The following is a 23,207-nucleotide window of genomic DNA, read 5'->3' on the forward strand; positions in this document are numbered from 1 at the left end:
GGTGATATTGGCTTATAATATTGTGTAAGTTTCAGGTGTACATTATTATATATCAGTTTCTGAATAGACTGTATAGTGTTCACCACCAATGGTCTGGTTTTTGTTTTTGTTTTTTCTTTTTGTGAGGAAGATCAGCCCTGAGCTAATAGCCATGCCAATCCTCCTCTTTTTGCTGAGGAAGACTGGCCCTGGGCTAATATCCATGCCCATCTTCCTCTACTTTATATGGGATGCCGCCACAGCATGGGTTGACAAGCGGTGCGTCAGTGTGCGCCTGGGATCCGAACCTGCAAATCCTGGGCCGCCAAAGTGGAGTGCGCACACTTAACCGCTGTGCCACCAGGCCGGCCCCACCAGTAGTCTGGTTTTTATCTATCACCATACATATGTGCCCCTTTACCCCTTCCGCCCTCCCATCACACCCTTCCCCTCTGGTGACCACTAATCTGTTCTTCTCATCCATGTAAACACTGAATTTTTATAGAATCCTCATTATTGACTTTTTCTTTTATAGTTCATGCTTTCTGTGACCTGTTTAAAAATATTTGCCAAGTCCGAGATAAGTAAGATTTTCTCATGTGTCTTCTTCTAGAAATCTTATAGTTTTGGCTCTTAGTTTTAGGCTGTGATCCATTTTGAGCTGATTTTTATGTAAGGTAGAGGTAAGGGTTGAGGTTCGTTTTTTCTGCGTATGGATACCTGCTGCTCTGGCACCATTTGTTGAAAAGGTTATCTTTTCTCCGTTGAATTGCCTCGGTGCCACTGTTGAAAACTAATTGACCATGTATGTGTGGCTCTATTTCTGGATTCTTTTCTGTTCCATTGATTTTGTATGTTTATTTTTCTGCCAATACCACACTTTCTTGATTACTATAACTATATAATATATCTTGAAATCAAGTAGTGTAAATTCTCCAACTTTGTTCTTTTTCAAAGTTGTTTTGATTATTTCAGGTCTTCTCATTTCCATATAAATTCTATATGGTTTGGTTGATTTTTGGTAACTTTTTCCCATCTATTACTATGCAGTTTTATCTAGTAACCATAGAGTAGAGCGAGAACAAGTTATAAAAGTGTTAATTGGGGGATAGTAGCTGTTTATTTTTAATTCTTTGCAAAACTTGAACCAACCCCCTGGAAACATTGCTTTAATGGCAATGTAAGCCTAACTGATTGAAAAGAGATTAGAAATGTTTTGAAAAGTAAGGAAAAATTACCCACAACACCCTACGATTATAGCTCCTTTGTAAGTATTTAATTCCTTTTTAGTACTTTTAGTTTTTTGTTGTTTCCCTTCTCATTTCAATACATATTCTTTCATTATACAAAAATTAAAAAAATAGAGAAACGAAAATAACATGTCCAATCACCAGTTATGACAAGTATATACTTTCATTTCTCATTTTTGTGTTAAGATATATTAATATTCATATATTTAACGAGAGGTAGTATGGTATAGTGGTGTGTGAAAGTTAATTGATTTTATACATGTGAAGTGTTTAGAACAGTGCTTGGCACATAGTAAGTTCTTAGTAAGCATTAGCTGTCTTTTAATAAAACCATACAAATAAGCTACTTTATATCCTGCTTTTTTTATTATTTAACCATACACCATGAACAACAACCCATGTCAATAGATATATGACCACAACAATTTTAATGACATTAACTAGCCATACAAAGTGGGTTACTGATTGTTGGGAAAAGACCACACACACAAACCTGCCGTGTACAATTATTAAGTTGGGAATATAGAGCAGTGTAGTTCAATACAGTAGCCACTAGCCACATGTGACTATTTAAATTAAAATTTAATAAAATTAAAAATTCTTTACCTCATTTGCACTATCCTCATTTCAGCTGCTCAGTAATCACCGGTGGTTACTGAATTAGATAATGCAGATAAAGAACATTACTGTCATTACAGAAAGTTCTATTGGACAGTGACAGTACAGTGCTTCAAGGAAGCATTGTGGCAATGTAGAGAGCAGAAGCTGAGGCAGTGTACATGCATACACGTGCATTTTCTTTTGTTGTGGGGCATATAGTTCCAGTATACAAAGGGCCCTGTCGAAGTTGAGAAAGAAGCCAATTGTTGCTAAGCTACTCTTCTTTTATACAACTTAGGTTTACAGTCTCTGGGCTTCAGTTTAAGGGAATGTTTACAAATGTTAGACTTTCCTGCTTCAGAACCAATTTGATACAATTCTCAATTGTACAGTTGAGAAATCTCTGCTCCCAGCTTCCCAGGGTCCTGCAGAGCCCTCTCTCCCCAGTAGTATGCAATATTGTATGGATATTTTATATTTTAACTGTTGCTTTGATGTTTGTTTACAGTGTTGTCAAACTTTTCCTATTAGAAAAATCAAAGAGTGCATGATTGTCTAGAAATGTGTACTAAAAAACAAAACATATATAATAGGAAATAAAACACCTAATAAGTTTTGAAAAATTGGCATAAATGCTAAATAAAACATTGAAAAATTGCAAAACGACCCTGTAGAGCACCAACATTTTAACATATTTAATTAGTAACTAGGAATAGCATTTTCATCAGTTTTTTGTTTTATAATTTATTGTTGCAAAATTAGTTTGATGTTATTATTTTTTATCTACTTATCTATAATCATATTAGAAACCAGCTTGACTTCCAGTCCGTGTCTCTTTATGCTCATAGCTAGTCGTTGAAATTGCCTTATTGCTATGTTGATTATGTTATGCTCTGGAAAATACAGCGTAGTTTTACAGCTTGCTCATGATAATCACCATTCCCTCCTCAACCTCCCTCTCTCACTTGGTGCTCTATTTGATATGAAGAGCTAAAAAGAAAATAACAAATTTAAACTGCTTGATAATAAAATATGGAATAAAAAACTAAGAGGACCTGGTAATGACGCATATTATAGATTTTATCAGCATAAAAGGATTTGTTTCAACTTCTGGATTTTGTGAAGATCTGAACTTCTGCTAAGTATAACTAAGGACATTCAAGATAAAATCATTTATCTAGCTCATTAAAGTACCGTATACCTGTTTCATAAATCAGTGAAGAGTGCTAATCATTTGAAATCACTACTCACTGAACTACTTCAGCGTAGATACAGTTTTCAGACCAGTTGAAAAGCCCGGAGTCTTAATAATGAAATCTAAATATTCTGAGGTATTGATTCAGTTTAGAAATTAGTGTGGTATTTATATTTGTTCTAATGTTGCTGATTTCCCTAGGTGTCTTCAGTTGTTTGGTTTTGGGGTTTGTTTTTATTAGTACTTATTTCAGAACCAGAATAAAAGACAACAACAATATTCTTTTATATTTTGAAGGTGATTCTTGACTGTTTCAGCTTAGTTTTTCAGATGAATGCACAACATAATTTGTGTGATTTTGGTGGCAGTAGTGATTTTTCAATCCTTTATTAATCTAAGCATTTTGCTTTTTCTAAATTTTTTCTATTTACATTTCCAATTTTATAAAATTAAGCAACTCATAACCAAAATGAATTTTTTAAGCTTCCTTTTATTGAGAGATATCTAAAAAATGGGAATAGAACCTGAAATGTGAAAGCTTCAATCTCTAAGAAGAACAATTAGTTTAAAAAGTCTTAACCATATGTTTATATATAATGGAATTAGAAGGCTACCACTTTTAAAATCCCTGATGAAATGTAAATATTATTTGCCAGGATAACTATTTCCTGCGTTGGAGGCATGCCATTAAGAAGTAATGAGAGTTTATTTTGAAGAATGTCTCATTGCTTTTATTAGAAAATAAGCTATAAATTACTTGGAAGCATCATGGAGTTCTTAGTGTTAGTTATTATTTTTACTTTTGTAAGGTTTAATAGCTACTCATAAAATATATTAAAATGCTTTGAGTAAAAAAGTCCACTCCTGTATATAAACTACTGTTTTTAACTATTTTGTTCTTAATATACTTTGGGTTGGAGGGGGTAGTGAGAGAACTGTAATTTTCGATGCATAAACATCTGTCCAGTGAATGCAAGTTATGCATTATTTGAGACCGTTTTCTTAGAGTATAATTTAAAAGCACTCAGGAATCTAATTATCTTCACCTTCAGTGAAAAAAAATTTAGAATAACAACTTTGCTTGTTCCATGAGTATTTCTTTGCAGAAAAATAGCTTGTGTCATAGTATTAGAGGAGTAAAGAGAGGAGTGGGATCATAGTCTATTAATGGTTTCTTTTTTTCTATTGTTTTATATCAACATTTAGTTACCTTTTTACTTTTGTACTGTTATCCTATAGCTGTTGAGTTGAACCTGTAAAAAAGTAGTTTGGCACATAAATAAAAGTGTTGGCAGCTAGGAAAGATGAAGAGACTAACCAATTTTAATTTTCTTCCATTATATTATCAAATCAAGTTTGAAAATTTTTCTCAGAGAGTAACTTGTAGCTGTGTTGAGTATTTCTTAATGTTTCATTTGTGATTATTTCATCTTGAACACTGAGGAAGGAAAGAGAAGTAAAATATCTGACCCACGGGGAATTTTCTGCAGACTGTCTTCTCGTATTGCCTTTCCTTGGAAAAAGTGATTGACTGTATTTAGCTTAGATATAGTCTGTATTTAAATGTAAGGTAAATATAGTCAATCCAACACCAGTTCCTATTGATTGTTGATTTCATTTCCTAAATGTTTCTCAGATTCATCCATGTCCTCTCTGTCTTCGCTAATACCTCCCCCTAGTCTGAGCCTCTGTCGTCTCTCACCTTGATTACCTCTGTAGTGTTCTAACTGGGGTACCAGCATCCACTCTGCCCCCATTCTTTCCCCACAGGGAGCCAGTAATGCAATCTGGTCAGCTTCACTCCTTCCCTTCTCACTCCCATGAACAACAACAACAACAATCAAAAAATAATAATAATAATTTAAAAAATGAAGCCACTCATAGTTTTCCAGGCCACTCTACGGAGTGAAAAGAATACAACTCCTGGAAGTGACTAAACGGCCGTGAGACGTCTGCCCCTTCCCATGTCATTTCCAGCAAGCTCCAGTCCTCTCCTTCTCGTTGCTCCAGCCACACACTGTGCCTGTCTTCAGTCTCTTCCATCCGTGCGTTCCCCCACGTGCCCTAAGTACGTGCTCTGCTTCTGCCTGTAACTCTCTTTTTTCTCCTTCACCTAATTAATGCTCTTTCATTCTTTAGATGTTAAATCAACTGTCACTTTCTTAATAAAGCCTTTTCTGATTTCTCTGGTTAGGTCAAATTTTCCTATTATAATTTGTCATGACACTACGTAGCTTCTCCTTAGTAGCTTATCACAAGTAAAATTTTGTATTTTATAGCTTTTTGAATAATGCCTATTGCCACTGCACCTCCACAGCAATGTAAGCCCTATGAGATCAAGGGCTGTCTGCCTTTATCTTTCCTCACCGTTGCATAATGCATAGCACAGTGCTGGGCACATTACAATGAGGAGGAAGAGGATGATGATGGGGATGATGCTGATGATGTTAGAAAACATAACTGATCCTCATTATATGTCAGGCATTATTCTAAACATTTCATGTGTATTAATGTGTTTCATTTTCATTGTAACCCTATGATATGTAGGTACTCTTATTTTCTTCGTTTGTTTTGTGGAGGAAACTATAAGATTTTTGGTAGTAGGTACATAATACATATTAGATAAAGCATGACGGAAAGATATTGAATGTGTTTTTATTAAACATTTACAATATATCAGAGATAACATTGATAAATGAGATGTGGCTATAAGAATACTTAGATTTAGAACTTTTGATAAATTATGTTTATAGAAACATAGGTTTCAGTCCATGTTAATAGGACTACTTTTCTTCCTTGCTTTGGAGGAAATTTAAGTTAGAAGACCTCAGCTATTGGCTTATGGGACATGAGGAAGTGTGAAGAGCTGGCCTGTTCTGATGGGAAAGGCTTGGGGCGGGTTTGGGTGGGGTGGGGTGGGGTAAGGGGGCAGGACAGGAGCATTATAAAAATCTGTGATAGCAGAGTGTTCAAGTTATATTCATTCCTCTTTGAATGATACTCTGAGATACAGCACTGCTTTTCCCAAAAAGATGAGAATCCAGGCCACTTAGTTTAGCTTAATCCAGAAGGAGCCATTTGGATCCCATCTTTCCTCAACAATATTCATTTAAGGGAAATAACATCCAGATATTGGGATTATCATCCCCTGAGGCCACAGAGTGGGCAGTGGGAGTGCCAATGTCTTCTTTGTCCAGGACTCAGTAAATGGGCCTCTTTCTTGGTATGAGTTTTTAGATTTTTCAGTTTGGTAAATGTCCATGAACAGATTCGGGAGGAGAGCATTCCTCTGGCAGATTCACAAAATTTATTATACAACAGTATCTTAAACATAACTTTTTTTTTTGGTGAGGAAGATTAGCCCTGAGCTAACATCTGTTGCCAATCCTCCTCTTTTTGCTGAGGAAGATTGGCCCTGGGCTAACATCCATGCCCATTTTCCTCTACTTTATATGTGGGACGCCGCCATAGCATGGCTTGATGAGCGGGGCATAGGTCCGCACCTGGGATCCGAACCTGTGAACCCCGGGCCGCCAAAGTGGAGCATACAAACTCAACCACTATGCGACTGGGCCGGCCCCTAAATGTAACTTTTGTTTGTTTGTTTGTTTGTGAGGGAGATCAGCCCTGAGCTAACATCCATGCTAATCCTCCTCTTTTTGTTGAGGAAGACCGCCTCTGAGCTAACATCCATTGCCAATCCTCCTTCTTTTTTTCTTCCCCAAAGCCCCAGTAGATAGTTGTATGTCATAGTTGCACATCCTTCTAGTTGCTGTATGTGGGACGCGGCCTCAGTATGGCCGGAGAAGCGGTGCGTCGGTACGTACCCGGGATCTGAACCCGGGCGGGCCGCCAGTAGCGGAGCGCACACACTCAACCGCCAAGCCACCGGGCCCGCCCTAAATGTAACTTTTAAAATGTAAATATCTATATAGTAGAACATAAGTTATATAAATCTTACTAATAAATGTAGAAATATTCTATTTCCTCCTTAGGCAAGAATAGTTACCAACAAGATTGTGGGGTTAATAATTATTACCTGCAAAAAAATGTAATTTATCAACAGTTCTTGAGTATGTACCATGTGCCAGACCACTTCAAGACTTTTTGACTATAACAGCTGTCAAGAGAGTCACTGTCCCTGCCTTTTCTGTGCCTGTGGTCTCTGGAGGGAGACAAATTTTTAAGCAAGCAATATAGTGTAATAAATGTTGAGATACAAAATATATGCACAGAGATGCCACAGCAGCCTATGAAAGGGAAATATTACTAGGATATTGTGGTTGAAGAAAAGCCTCCTAAACATTTCAGCTCAGGAGCTGGAGGATGTAGAGAAATATATGTATATGTAGTCCATTTTAGTTTAATAACAATGGGATCATACTTTATGTATGCGTGTGTATGTGTACGTTTTGTATAAAATGCATAATATTTTGCCTTTTTCACTTAATGTCAGTATGTATAGATCTACATTATTGCCTTCTAAAAAACTTCATGCATGTCTATCTATGTTCATAGGCCTTTTTTCTAGGATAGAAGTCTGGAAGTGAGATTGCTGGACCTAGGGTTTGTGCATTTTAAATTTTGAGAGTTCACAAAATTACCATCCAAAATGACTCCGCTAGTTATCCTTAATATCGCTATTAAAGGGTGTTTATGCAAATTGATGATATAAACACTAAATACAAGAATAGACTCTTCCTACAAGGGAAAAATGCAAAGTTGCAAAGAATAAAATGTTAAGCATCACTAACAATCAAACAAATAGTAATTAAAATACAATGCTATTTCTCCATGATAAATTAGTATAGGTAATGAAAATACCCCGTGCAAGCAAAACTACAGCGTTAGCTCCCAGCCACTGTGGAGAGTGTGTAAAATTATTTTGGCGAATGATTTGTTTAAAAGGAATCTAGATAATATGGTGAAAAACACTTTAGTTAACCGAATAGAAAATGGATATTGGAATCCTGGGGTCCTGGAAATTTGACAGATTTAGCCGGTTCTTAAGTTGCAAGATCAGAATCACTTGGCGAGTGTTTTCCTTCTACACACACTGGTATTCTTTTTGATAATAGATATCCTAACAGGTGTAAGGTGATAGCTCATTGTGGTTTCGATTTGTATTTCCATGATAGTGATGTTAAGCACCTTTTCATGTACCTGGGCCAGGGTTCATGGAAGCCTGCTGGTAGCCTGGTGCTGTGGATGCTGCCTGGGATGGCAGGAGCCACCTTGGGCTGCTAGAGCCAGTAGGTGCTGGGGTGATCCAGGGGCCTGGGTTTGTGGGAGCCTGCAGGAAGGCACCTATGGCCTTGGGAGTTGCCTGGTGCTGGGTGGGCCAGCTCTAGGGTCTGTGGTGAAGGTGGACGCTCACTTTACTTTCCTTCTCCAAGTGGGGAAGGTATCTCTGCACTGGGCTGCCTGGGCTTAGAGGAGAGCTGGTGGGGGAAAAGTGAATCTGTCTTTCCTACCCTCCTCCCTGCGTCTTTTCTTATTTCTCTGCTTCACCCACTTGCTGTCATCCCTTACCCGGAACCCTTAGCTTTGTGAAGTAATTTTTGTGTGCGGATAATTGTTCAAATTAATGTTTCTGAGGGGAGGGGACGAACACTAGAAATTCCTATGCCACCATTTTGCTGACATTACTCCCAGTTTTTCTTTTTCAACTGGGTGTCAGGAAAGTTCAGAGCTGGGTTTTATACTTAATCACGGATACTATATTGGCTAATCCTTTGGGCATTTGTGCTTTTCTCCTCCTTTATCACTTTTGTAAGTCTCGATTTTAGTGTATGTGAGTTTCTGTTAAGCCACTTCAAAGACAATAATGGATAATTGTTTGATCTCTTTTTCAGTGCTGTAAGTTTGTTAGATTGTAGGATATGAAAGGCAATGGAGGAAAAAATGCAGGAAAACGTAATTTCACTTGGGTCTGCACTGTAGTCCTATTGGTGCTACACGTGTAATTTACACCCTGCATTGTAGGCAGAGGCGGTGGCAGTTGCTTGAACAGGGTCAGTTGCTCCCTCGTAGGTGACCACTGCTTTTCATAACATTATGTGAGAGAGAGTTTGGACCACATTTCACTTCTTTGCTATGATTTCTCCTTAAAGCATAAGCTTCTAAACTTCTTGCCTTTATCTTTGTATTCTTAACCATAGACACATGTCTGAAGACATTGAGTGAGTGAGTGAGTTAGTCTCAAAACTTCTAGTCATAGAGCTGCTATCAAGAAGCTCTCCTTTGGGTAACCGTAAATTGTGATTAAATAGTACACACATCCTGCCTTTGTTCTTTTTCTAAGTAAAATAGAAAGGAATCAAATAATAGAAGTAGGTAAACAGTAAGGACAACTAATTTCCTTAATTGCGTTCATTTTCAGCAGCTTATATCCTGCCGTAATTTGTTAAGATTTTAGAATCCTCCCTTCATCTGACTCTTCTTTCCAATGGTAGACCCCAAACAAACTTTTGATTAATTGTTCTTGAATTAGTAAAATCTCTTATTATCAAATATCTGGAATTAGTTTGAAGAGATGAAATTGGTATTATTTTGAATCATTTTTGTGAAGAGCTGCAGAATACATTTTCTTTAGCTCATCACATTTGAGGTTTCGGTAGTTTGATGTTGCAGTGTGACATTTTAAAGTGTTTCATTTTAGTAAGAAATTGATTCTCAAACAGAGCTTTGCACATGTGGCAGGAAAGAGGTGGTGACTGTCAAACGTTCAAAGTCGTATGAGAGAGGATCGTTTTTTCCCCACTTTCAAAAGGCACATCTACCAGTCTGATTTGAAAAAAACTACTTTACAATAAACTAAGGAAATCAATTCTCTATGAGCCATATCTCGATTGTACAGTATAGGACTTACCACAGGCTAAGTTTCTGCCACAAATTAGTCACATGTCAAGAACCTGTCTTGATGACCGAGCAGAAGAGAAATCATTGTAGGTTGTATCAGGCCCTTGCTCTCTGAGACTTGTTCCATTTTGAATTATATGTTGTAGGAGCTTTTTCTCCCTTCCTTCTAGCACTCCATGATCTGTTCCTTCAAAAGTTTTAGAATTTCTTATTGAATTACACTTTTTGTTATTTAGTAAATGTTACTTATGAAATAGTATCATAGAGATTTTTTTTCTTATATGAAAATGCCAAGATACATTTCAGATTACATTCTTTATGCTTTAGCTTGACCGTATCTGTACTTAAACAAAGAATATGTGGTAAGAATACTTTTGTACTTGAAGATTTTCCAATTAATTTTTATATTTTTATTTTATAATTGAAAGCTGTGGTCCTTGACGTAAATAAATTTAACTAGATACTTCAGAGGACTTTGTGCTTTACATGTGTTAGTGCACATTCATGCATGTGAGTTGATGGGAGAGGAGGGGTCATAAAAAATGTAGAAAAGGAAGTAGGTGGAACTAACTGATTTGTTGTAGTGTCCCAAGGGGCAGGGATACTCTGCAAGATGTCAGGTTCCATTATAAGGGCTGTTACCATCAATCAGAGCTGACATATGTGTAGCAGAGGTTAGTATAACTGTAATTATATGTATGTTTATGGAATCAAAACCGTGTGACATTTTAGATTTAATCTTTGATTTAATACATTCATATAATTTATAAGCTTGTGGGTTGAGTGATTATGTATTTTAAAAAGGAAGATAAATTTCCTGAATCCTGCAAACTGTTGCCTGGTCTACACTGATAGCATTAGAATGTGATTTGTAACAATTCCAGGCTGACTGTTTTCAACACAGAGGATGTATTAAGCAAGCATTCTTGAATATTGCTGTTTAGCTTAGTTAATAGATCCCTAACATTTTTAACTAAATGTACAATATTTCATCAATTGTAAGACACATTTTAAAAATGTATTTCATAGTTTTTTTTTTAACTTCTTAGTGACACATAAAATGATGGCGTGTCTTAAAATCAATGGCTCCTGAGATTTGATGAAATATAGTAATATACTCCTGGATTTTAATGAATATATTTTGGTATTTTACCATTCTGGTTTTTAAAAAAAGTTATTTGTGTAATTAGTTTAAATAATTTTTTTTTCGATTTTCTACAGTCTAAGTACCAAAAATTTCAAAATCAATTTTAGATATTATAAAGGCAAGAAAGTATACTTTTATCTTTTTAAATTTCTTGTATTCTTTTGATTTAACTTTTAAATCTAGTTTTAATTCATAGCCATCTGCTTCAAGGAAAAAAACTGCTCCAGCAGTCAAAATGATTTTTAAAAATATTTAAAATGCAGTATGATATCAATATGACTTTCATAACTTTACAATACGTATAATAGGATTTGTTAAATGTAAAACAGACTCCTTTTAGACATCACAAACATTTCTCTGTATTTTAGGCTGGATATGTATTGATGATAGTAATATAATTTCAGGACTGTGTTTTTTTTTAAAGATTTTTATTTATTTATTTTATTTCTCCCCAAAGCCCCAGTAGATAGTTGTATGTCATAGCCGCACATCCTTCTAGTTGCTGTATGTGGGACGCGGCCTCAGCATGGCCGGAGAAGCTGTGCGTCAGTGCGCGCCCGGGATCCGAACCCGGGCCGCCAGCAGCGGAGCGCACGCACTTAACCGCTAAGCCACGGGGCCGGCCCAGGACTGTGTTTTTCTATATAGTGAATTAATTTATTGGAATTAGAAGGTTTTATGGACTGGACTATGTATGAAAAATATGAATATTAAAAGACAAGAATAGGTTTTGTTTTTAAATAGAGAGCAATAAGAATAAAATTAGGGAAATATGGAGATTATGAATTCTAAATTATAAGTGTCTAATTTCTCTTCTTGATTCAAAGATCTCCTGTAAATGTGTTGAACTTTCTTATCATTTTTTTTTCTTTGGTGAGGAAGATTGGCCCTGAGCTAACATCTGTCGCCAATGTTCCTCTTTTTGCTTGAGGAAGATTGTCCCTGAGCTAACATCTGTGCCCATCTTCCTCTATTTTGTATGTGGGACGCCACCACAGTGTGGCTTGATGAGTGGTGTGTAGGTCTGTGCCTGGGATCTGAACCCTCGAACCCAGGGCCTCTGAAGCAGAGCACATGAACTTAACCACTGCACCACCAGGCTGGCCCCTATCTTTTTAATAATAATGTTTAAGTGCTTATAGGATGCAGCAAAAGCAATTTTAAGAGGGACATTTATAGTGATAAGCACCTACATTAAGAAAGAAGAAAGTTCGCAAATAAAGAACCTAACTCTTCAGCCCAAGGAACTAGAAAAAAAAGAACAAATTAAGCCCAAGGTTAGCAGAAGGAAGGAAATAACAAAGGTCAGAGTGGAAATAAATGAAATAGAGACCAGAAAACAATAGAAAGATCAAGAAAACTGAGGTAGTTTTTTGAAAAGATAAAAAAAAATTAACAAACCCCTAGCTAGACTAAGAAAAAAAGAGAAGACTGAAGTAATAAGATCAGAAGTGAAAGAGGAGGCATTACAACTGAAACAACAGAAGTATAAATGATTATAAAGAGACTTCCGTGAACAATTGTATGCCAAAAAATTGGATAACTTAGAGGAAATGGATAAATTTCTAGAAACATAAAACCTACCAAGAGTGAATCATGAAGAAATAGAAAATCTGAACAGACCAATATGTTGCGTTAATAGAATGAAGGATAAAAATCATATAATCATCTTAATAGAGGCAGAAAAATCATTTGACAAAACTCAACATCCTTCGATGATAAAAACTCTCAACAAACTGGGTATAGAAGAGGCGTTCTTCAACATAATAAAGGCCATTTATGACAGACTTACAACTAATATCATACTCAATGGTGAAAGGTTGAAAGCTTTCCCATCAAGATTAGGAACAGGACGAGGGTGCCCACCCTTGCCACTACTATTTAGCATAGGTCTGGAAGTCCTAGCCAGAGCAATTAGGTAAGAAAAAGAAGTAAGGGGCATCTGAATCGGAAAGGGAGAAGTAAAATGATCTCTGTTTGCAGAATATGATCTTATATATAGAAAACCTAAAGGACACCACCAAAAAAATTTAGAACTAATAAACAACTTCAGTAAAGTTGCAGGATACAAAATTAACATGCAGAAATCAGTTGCATTTCTATACACTAACAATGAACTATCTGAAAATGAAATAAAACAATCTCATGTACAAAACATCAAAAGCAATAAAATATATAAGACTAAATTTAACCAAGGAAGTAAAAGATCTATACACTGAAAACTATAAAATACTAAGGAAAGAAACTGAAGAAGACACAAATAAATGGAAAGATTATCTCGTGTTCATGGGTCAGAAGACTTAACATTGTGAAAATGTCCATACTAGCCAAAGCCATCTATAGATTCAGTGCATTCCCTATCAAAATTCCAGCAGCATTTTCCACAAACCCCAAATAGCCAAAACAATCCTGAGAAATAATAAAGCTGAGTCATCACACTTTTTGATTTCAAACTATATTATAAAGCTATAGTAATCAAACAGTATGGTAGTGGCCTAAAAACAAACACATAGGCCAATGGAACAGAGTAGCGAGTCAAGAAATAAACCCACACATATACCATCAACTAATATTTGACAATTAAGCCAAAAACACTCAATTGGGAAAAGATAGTCTCTTCAATAAATGGTGTGGGGAAATGGTCTTGGGAATGATTTTTTGGATGTGACGCCAAAAGCACATGCAGCAAAAGCAAAAATAAACAAGTGGGACTACATCAAACAAAAAAGCTTCTACACAGCAAAAGAAACAATCAGCAAAATTAAAAGGCAACCTATGGAATAGGAGAAAATATTGTCAAATTATCTATCTGATAAAGAGTTAATACCCAAAATATATAAGGAACTCATAGGGCTCAATAGCAAAAAAACCTAAAAAAAACCAAAATCCAATTGAAGAATGAACCAGAGGGCTTGAATAGACATTTTTCCGAAGAAGACATAGAGTGGCCACCAGGTACATGAAAAAATGCTCAACATCACTAATCGTCAGGGAAATGCAAATTATAACCACAGTGAGATATCATCTTACATCTATTAGAATGGCTATTCTCAAAAAGTCAAGAGATGATAAATGTTTGTGAGGATGTGGAGAAAAGAGAACCCTTGTACATTATTGGTGGGAATGTAAATTTGTACTGCCATTATGGAAAACAGTATGGAGGTTTTCAAAAAGTAAAAGTAGAACTAGCATATGATCCAGCAATCCTACTTCTGGGTATATATCCAAAGGAAATGAAATTACTATCTCAAAGAGATACCTGTATGCCCTTCTTCTTTGCAGCATTATTCACAATAGCTAAGACGTGGAAACAACCCGTGTCCATCAATGGATGAGTGGATAAAGAAAATGTGGTATATATGTATAATGGAATATTATCCAGCCACAAAAAATAAGGAAATCTAGCCTTTTTTCACAACATGGCTAGATCTTGAGAGCATTATGCTATGTGAAATAAGTCAAACAGAGAAAGACAAATACTGTATATTCTTCCTTATATATGGAATATAAAAAAGCCAAACGCAAAGAAATAAAGAGTAGAATGCTGGTTGCTGGGGCTGAGGGAAAGGGAGATGTTGGTCAGAGTTTACAAACTTCCAGTTATAAGATGAATATGTTCTGGGGATCTAATGTACAGCATGGTATCTATAATTAACATTACTGTGTTATATACTTCAAAGTTGTTATGAGAGTAGACCCTAAATGTTATCACCACACACACACAGAAGGTAATTATGTGAGGAGATGGAGGTATTAACTAACCTTATTGTGCTAATCATTTTGCAGTGTATATGTGTATCAAATCGTCACATTGTACACCTTAAATTTATATGTGTTACATGTCATTAATCTCTCAATGAAGCCGGAAAAAAAAAAAAAAGGAGAGGTAAAGTGACTTCCCCTAGGTCACAATGTTTTAAAAGGCAAAAGATAATATTAATGTTTAAGTGAATTACCAGATGAATTGGCAAGTCTTAGGTCTCTTTGGTTTTGCTGTCAAATGGATGAGCATTTTAAAGTTGAATACACCAAATTTTTGGCACAATGGTGTTGTATAGCATCTCAATCATGCCATTTTCCCAATGGACAGGCTAAAATTGGAACAGTTTGGAATAATGCCTTTTGTACTCCTGAGGGAGTAAGTGCATGTATTGAGAGAAATTTAAGTTGACAGTAAAAATATTGACAGTTAACCCATGCCCTAATACAAGAGCAGATGGAAATGTCTTGCATGAGTTCCAATTCATTAAGCAAATGTGACACTTTATTTTCTAGTCATTTTAGTTCTGGGTACTGAACTAATTAAATAGTAATATAAATGAAGCCACTTCTTACGATGCTGCAAGGAAAGTATAGAATACAAAATGCTAGAATGGATTTTTAAGATTTGGTTGTAGTTTTCTGATATCTGAAAAATTTGATTTTACAATTTAATTGTTACCACATTATCTTTGAACTTTAATTATCAGAAAGTGTTGGCACAGTATTCTAAGTTCACGGTGAGATAGGTAGTGAAGCTTTGTATCTATATTATAATTTAATGGTGTACTTTGTAGCTTTCCTAACATTTACTAATCCAGTCATACATCGCTTAACAATGGGGATACGATCTGAAAATTGCATTGTTAGGCGATTGCATCATTGTGTGAACGTCATAAAGTGTACTTAGACAAACCCAGATGGTATAGCTGACTACACACCTAGACTATATGGTACTAATCTTATGGGACCACCATCGTATATGCAGTCTGTTGTTGACAGAAATGTTATGTGGTGCATTACTGTAATAAGCTTTCTTATTTTATATTTTGATATGATATGAATTTACAGTTTAGGAGAATTCTGTTTTTGAAAACAGACAGGCCTGTGTTTCAATACTTTTAATGAAAAGGGTTGTTAGTAAGAGATCCCTGGGTATATTTATTATAATATATCTTGGGTTATTTTAAATTTGTCATTTTTCAAACTAGAAGTTCTGTTTAAATTTATTGTAATATAAAAGATGTTAATTAATGCACAGTGAGTGTTTCCACCCATTTTAGATCTCAAAATTCACTATACATCCTTTTATACTTAATCCCAATAGCATATTTTTTCTATTTAAATTTTCTATTTAAATTTGATGTGATCTCAACATTGCCATTTAGCTTTAGCAAATTAACTAAATAGCTTTGGATTTGTAGTATTTCACACCTTAGATATGAATTCCTTTATGTTTCATTGCAATTTGCCAATTAATGTTCTGTCAGAAGTACAGTTACTAAATTTTGTGGTTGCTATATAGTTCATTTCAGAATGATAGCAATGATAGCTCTAATAATGCAACAGATTGTATTGACAAATTTGGATTGTGCCTTTGTTAAGAATTTATATATGATTTGCAATTTAAAAAAATAGTATTATCATCCCCATAGGTGACTTCAAAACACATGAAATAACATAAAAAATGTTGAGAGAACAATCTGACCCCCATCTTGGTTAACCTCTTCAAAGCACAGTGGAGTTGTGATTATCATCAGTTTCTATAATCTGCTTTACTGGCTAAGACAAGCTTTGGGTTTGATTGTTACCTTGTGTGTTCTTTGAATTATCCACATATAGGCTTATTTCCGAATGCAGTGTTACTATAGTAGAAGAGGTTAATAAACTTTTCATCTTTTTATCTGCCACAGTATGCTTTTAGAGGATACAAACAATTCAGTATATAAAAAAACAGATTTATAACCACAGCTTCGTGTCAGATGATCTGCTTCTATGAAGTTCACATAAATACCCCGGCCCCACCTCCTGCTCTCAATGCTCTGGATCTCCAGTGACTCACTGTTTGGGTTGCTATTATGTGCCAGTAATACTGTAGTATATGTGTTAGTTTGTAGTATAAAGTATTGCAGATACTAGCTGATATTAAAAGGCTGTTTTAAAAACTGTGTATCAGTAGTAAAGTTTCCTCCAAATTTGGATAGGTGTAAACAGGTGACCATTCCCAGAGTGAATTCTTGGTTTCTTTTTTATTTCCTTTTAATGCAATGTTTATGTGTATCAAATCATCACATTGTACACCTTATTCACTCCTTTTTCCCTTTTCAAATAAGGTCTATTGTGAATTTACGCTAATTTAAAAGATAACATCATTTGTTTTTTACATCATAGGATGCTTTTTAAAAAAGCTTGTGTATTTGGTACACTTCACACTATAGTTTACTGACAGACTGCCTTCCTTGAGTTTTAAATAATTGCTTAATATCACAACTTAAAGGAAGGGCCTCTTGAAGTGACCATTGTCTGAAGTGACCATTGGCTACAGTGAATTAGATTTCATTCCAGGATATTTTTAACACTTTTTATTTGATCTTTATATAGTGGCCAATCATATTTCTTTTTGAATGACACAGTTGAAATTTAAATAATCTTTGTAACTATCTCCTCCTTTTTAATTTGATTATCTCTTTTTGTCTTATAGATGCTTGTGACCACACCAGAAAAATGGGATGTAGTGACAAGAAAGAGTGTTGGGGACGTAGCTCTTTCCCAGATTGTAAAGCTCCTCATTCTTGATGAAGTTCACTTGCTGCATGAGGATAGAGGACCCGTGTTAGAAAGCATCGTGGCACGTACTTTACGGCAGGTAAGAGGAAGTTAATTATCAGCTTATTTTGGAGGGATGAGTAAGTTTTTAAACGTAAATGTAACATTCAAAGAAATATTAATATGTATTGTTCGTGGGGATAAAGATAAGTTTATCTTTACAGAGAAATCTTTAGCTATTTCATTTTCATATTAAAAGTACTCTTTCTTCCTTCCAAGTCTTGTTTTCTTGAAGTCTCTTTAACCAAAATAAAAACAGGAAAACTTCTATTCTAAACCTTTGTTGCAAAACTACATCTAATATTGACTAAGCAGTATTAAAATATGGTAGAACCTAGGAGAATATTAGTAATTTCATCCACTTTTCTCTGTGCCCAACCTCTCCCCCCTGAAAAAATCTGAATATGATTTATATTTTTTCTGATATACTAGATGAAATGAATTAGAGGGCTGTTTGGGACATGTTCACTTTTTACCACATGAATGAAAAATATATATACTCACATAGACACGTATACATAAAATACAAAAAGTTGAAATATTCAAAGCAGACACAGAAAAATCAGAGATTTTAGCTAATATCCAATGTAAGAATAATTTCAAGGATAGAGGTGGTTGTGAGACAAAGGTGAAGCATGCAGTGATCTGAAACTGCCCTCACTGCTCTCCAGGCCCTTTCTTGCCACAGTGGGTCTGCTCTGGCCCAGATCTTACATATAAGGTCTCAAAAAGAAGTATGCAGCGCATCATTTACACAAAAGAGAGCTATTTTGATCATGGAATGTTTTGATTTTATATCCTGATACTTATATAGCCTAGTGATGTTTTTCAGGGAGCCATGCCACATGGATCCATACATTCCAGGTTTATTTGCACTGAGCCACCTAGAGAAACCACGACCATCAGCTAAACACATTACAAAGACAAGGACTTTCCTGCAGTATAGAACTTTAGAGGTCAAGTAAATATCGCTAGTACATTCGCCAGGAGGTCTGTAATTAGCATGTTTACAAGAGGTTTGACCAGAACATCTTTCTCTCTTGAGCATTCCCAGTTGAAGGAGAAAATAGATTGCAGGCCTGCTGCTAATACTTTCTGTGTGTATGTACACAGACACACGCAGCATTATGTATCATATACACTTTGAAGCAATCATTATAAATTTATAAATTTTGTAAATTGTAAATGTATATATAATTTTCTATATATAATTTATAAATATAAACTGTATAAAATTAAATATATAAATGAAATATATAAAAATGTGCTTATTATATATGTAAAATAATTATATAAATATATCATATATTAATATATGATAGGAATATATACTATAGATATATAATATGTAAATATATGTTAATTCATCCTACACATTGGTATCTCCATAATATAATCAAATTCCAGTTATATAGTTTATCACTACCATGCTCATAAACCTTTGATGACTTGCTGTTTGCCATCTTAAGAAAAATAAATGTTCCCAAAAAAATGTCAGATTCTTTCACTGGACGTTAAAGACTATTGAAGCCTGATGTATTCGTCTGATTTTAACTTCTGCATATTCCTTAGCTACCAAAGGTTCCAGCCACACAAAACTGTTCCTTCCCCATTTCCTTTCCAATACCATTGACCCTCTTTGAGAGATGAAGCTGATCTTACTTAAGTCAGAGTGTATTGTTGGTTATAAAATTAAGGGTTATAAATGCAAAATTGTATATCTCTATCACCCTAAACATCCATCTGTTGAAAACCTACTGTTCTTTTGAATCTGCCAAATATCCCTTCTTCTATGGAGTGTTTCCTGGTTCACCACTCAGGTGAATTACACCTTTCTGTGTTCTCTCTGTACTCCGGTTCTTTGCACATTTTTAGTAATTATCGTAGTCCTCCTTGTCATTTCACAACTTGCTATAGTTAATCCTGTCTTCATCTGTAACCTTCACTAGAGTTTAATCTCCTTGAAAGAAGGGTCTATGTAATTCTTCTCATATTTCCAGTGTACTAGTGCAATGCTCGTAACTATTTTTATTACAATTGCAAAGTTCCCGTTTTTATTTGTTCCTTGTGATTACCAGATGTTCCCAGTAGATGGCAGTGTTTTACACAGCTCTTCAACACGTGTAACGAACATAGAAGCGCCAGAGGGAGCTATTCTAATACAGTGTAGATTCTGTTCAGGTTCTGAAATTGCATGCTGGTATTAGAAACTAAATTCACAACACATTTTGCACGATCGAGAGAAATTTGGAGAAGAGAAAAGTGGAAGAAAGGCCAAATTTGTTATATTTAACAACATTGAACTAACATTAGTTGTCTTCTTAACTAACTTTACTTTCAGTGAGTAGAGAGACTTTGTCTGAAATTAGATTTTATGTGAGGGAAAAGTCATTCAAATTTACTGCCTAGGTTTTGGGCTAATCATAAAGAGGAAGCTGTAAAATATTAATTTTTTATAGTTTTCAAGAATTAATAGTTTTTAGATGAATATATATAGTGCATAGCGCTCTGAGATTTGCCTTAGAACATGAAGTTCCAAATTATCCCTGTTTAAAAGAAAGTATTTCTCATACAGGTTTATCTATATTGAGAATGATAGGATTATATTTTTGGATTAAAAAAATTTAATTGTTTAAAATGGATTTTTAGCAGAAAAATATCTCTGATGTTTGCAGGGTATCATGAATTTAACATCAAAAGACCTTAAAAATATATTCAGTAATTTTTGTTATAAATAATGATTTTAAAAGCAAAAATCACTTTACTTTGAAATCACCACCAGTAGTAAATAGAACTATTGTATAATTAAAATCACCATTCCAATCACTGTAAAGAATTCTAATCACAACATGTAAAGGAGATTTCTTAAATAGGTGTGGTCATCATTTCCCCTTATTCAGGGTTCCTTGGTTTTGGTTGGGTTTGGTTTGGGTTTTTGCTGATATCCATAGGATTTCTTTAGTGAAAGCAAATTCATGGGAAAATGTTGTATATGTGTTTGTACTTTAATTTTCATCCATCTCTATCATTTTTCAATCCTCCCTCTTTATGCTTCTGCAGATATTCTCTGTTATGTGGTAATCCGTGTCTTCTTTCAGTACTGTATCCTCACTGCATAAAGGTTAGGTCCTCAGCCAGTGTTGACGGATGTATGATTCTGGAAGTATTCATATTACTCACGTTGGACTACTTTGCTTATACCCGTTGAGTCTTCTAGACTGAGCACACTTATCAACAGCTTCCTCAGAAAACTACTATAAAGTTGTTGATAGCAGCGTCATGGGATCATAATGCTCTATTTTAATTAACAAGTGAATAGAAATTTTTGACCATCCCTTGGATTTATCTTTCTAGGTACATTACATTGTAATCAGAGAATATGGCCCATATTATTTTTACTTTATGGAATTTACTGAGTTTTTTTGTGTCCTAATAGTATATTTAATTGTTACATAGGTCTTATAGCTATTTAATGTAAATTCCCATGTGTATTTTTAATTATTGTGGGTACACAGTTCTATTATGTATCTCCTGAATCAGGCTTATGAATTATAGCCTACAAAGTCTTACATGCTAGGGCTCTCAAATTGACCTCTAAACTCATCTCTGTCCACTCTGCCCTCTCATTCATCTTCTTTCTGCTCAGCTTGTTCCAATCGCATAGCCTTTGCACTTGGTTTTTCTTCCATGTGAAGGCTTTTAACCCCTGATATAGAAAGGCATTCGCTCATGATCCCACTTAAAGTGGGACCCCTCCCATATTACCCCCCATGCAATTACCCTTTTTTACTTTACTCACGGCACTTACTGATATTGATACCTGAAATTACCTAATTTATTTGTTTATGAATTTATGATTGTCTCTCCCCTACTAAAATGTCAGCTCCTTGAGTCTCAAGACACTGTTTTGTTTACTGCTGTTTCACGGTGCCCCCAAAAGTGCATTTAGGTACACAATTAATATCTGTTGACTGATTAATGGAATGATTGGCAAAATCTTCTATGACCTTACTTAAAATGTTATCTTTTTAAAATTTTAAAATGTTATCCTTGCTTCTTTGTAAGAGAGAATACGTTTTTTTGTTTTTTCACTTTTCTGTTATTTGTTTTATCTTTTTCTTGAATCCTTTCTAGTAATAATGAATATGAAGTCAGAACGTACTTTGTCCCTTTTTTCTTTCCTGACTTTGTGAAAGCAGTTTTATGAAGGGCTCACTAAAAGTCAATGAATGTGCAATAAATTAACAAAATGTGATTTCAAAGTCTTATTGAATTGTTTCTAGATAATATCACCTAAGGGTAAAACCTTTTCTGTTAAATGCAAAAGCATATTTTGAAAATTCACTTATTTATTTTCTTAATTTTTTTGTTTCTCTTCTATACATTTAGCTTTTTTTTTTTTTTTTTTTTTTGTGAAGAAGATCAGCCCTGAGCTAACATCCATGCTAATCCTCCTCTTTTTGCTGAGGAAGACCGGCTCTGAGCTAACATCTATTGCCAATCCTCCTCCTTTTTTTTCTTTTCCCCAAAGCCCCAGTAGATAGTTGTATGTCATAGTTGCACATCCTTCTAGTTGCTCTATGTGGGACACGGCCTCAGCATGGCCGGAGAAGCGGTGCGTTGTTGCACACCCGGGATCCGAACCCGGGCCGCCAGTAGCGGAGCACGCGCACTTAACCGCTAAGCCACGGGGCCGACCCTAAATTTAGCTAATTTATATAATCCTTTATGTAATCCATTGAATTCTAAATTTTATGGAGCAAATGGATTTGTTTCTTTAGTCTGTAACTCTGCTGGACAAATGTTTATATTGGTTCGGTACATGATAATCTCAGTTGTTTTTTGTGGGGTATTTTCGTTTGTTTGTTTTTATATCCATACAAATACCTTTATTTGAAAGGAAGATTAATTTACAAATTGTAGTTTTCATTCTTTTAAACAAGTACTAAGAATCATCTGTCTCAGGAGCCATATGTGTATATATATATTTCATAGGTAGTGTTTTATTTAGTCCTCAAATAGGACCAGATATAACCCAAAAAGATGAGTAAGTAGACTTATTTTTGTCCTACTTACAGAATGAGTTTGGAAGTTCCAGGGCCACATTGTCTATTAGTGCTTATAAGCAGCATTTTTGTCAGGGAGTGTACCCAGGCATTCGGACTTTCCTGACCTGTGTATGTGCTGTATTGCAGTATCCAAGGAGAAATCTGGCGTTGGAAACTGCTCACTTAGGTATAATAACTTGAAGATACCCACATGGTCCAAGCACATTTTGACTAAAATTAGAGGTAAATGAGAGGGACATAAAAAACTGAAGAGATGATTAAAATATGTACCCCTGTGTCTTTCCGTGAATCCCCTTGTTTTACTTATGGTAGCAAGAAAGTGAGAATGACTTAAACATTCCTAGATTTAAAAAAATAAAAATATTGTATAGCCTTTTGTTAAAGATTGCAAATCTTTTTATATGCATTCTCTCACAAGGGAATTTAGTCTTAGGTTAATTAACTTGCCAAATTTATTCCAAGTCATGTGTACTTTTTCAAATCACATCAGAAGTTTTCAAACTTTTTTCCAGGTAAGAAAC

At 35.1% G+C, this 23,207-nt stretch overlaps 1 protein-coding gene across 1 annotated transcript in view; it reads left to right on the forward strand.

The window, feature by feature from the left end:
• Positions 1-23,207, forward strand: part of ASCC3 (activating signal cointegrator 1 complex subunit 3) — a 336,770-nt gene that overhangs the window by 119,265 nt on the left and 194,298 nt on the right. The window contains exon 11 of the mRNA XM_058566571.1: positions 17,493-17,657. Coding sequence (XP_058422554.1) covers positions 17,493-17,657 — 165 coding nt within the window. The remainder of the gene's footprint in view (positions 1-17,492; positions 17,658-23,207) is intronic.

Source organism: Diceros bicornis, chromosome 23, assembly GCF_020826845.1.
Source record: "Diceros bicornis minor isolate mBicDic1 chromosome 23, mDicBic1.mat.cur, whole genome shotgun sequence".
NCBI classification, from domain to species: Eukaryota; Metazoa; Chordata; class Mammalia; order Perissodactyla; family Rhinocerotidae; genus Diceros; species Diceros bicornis.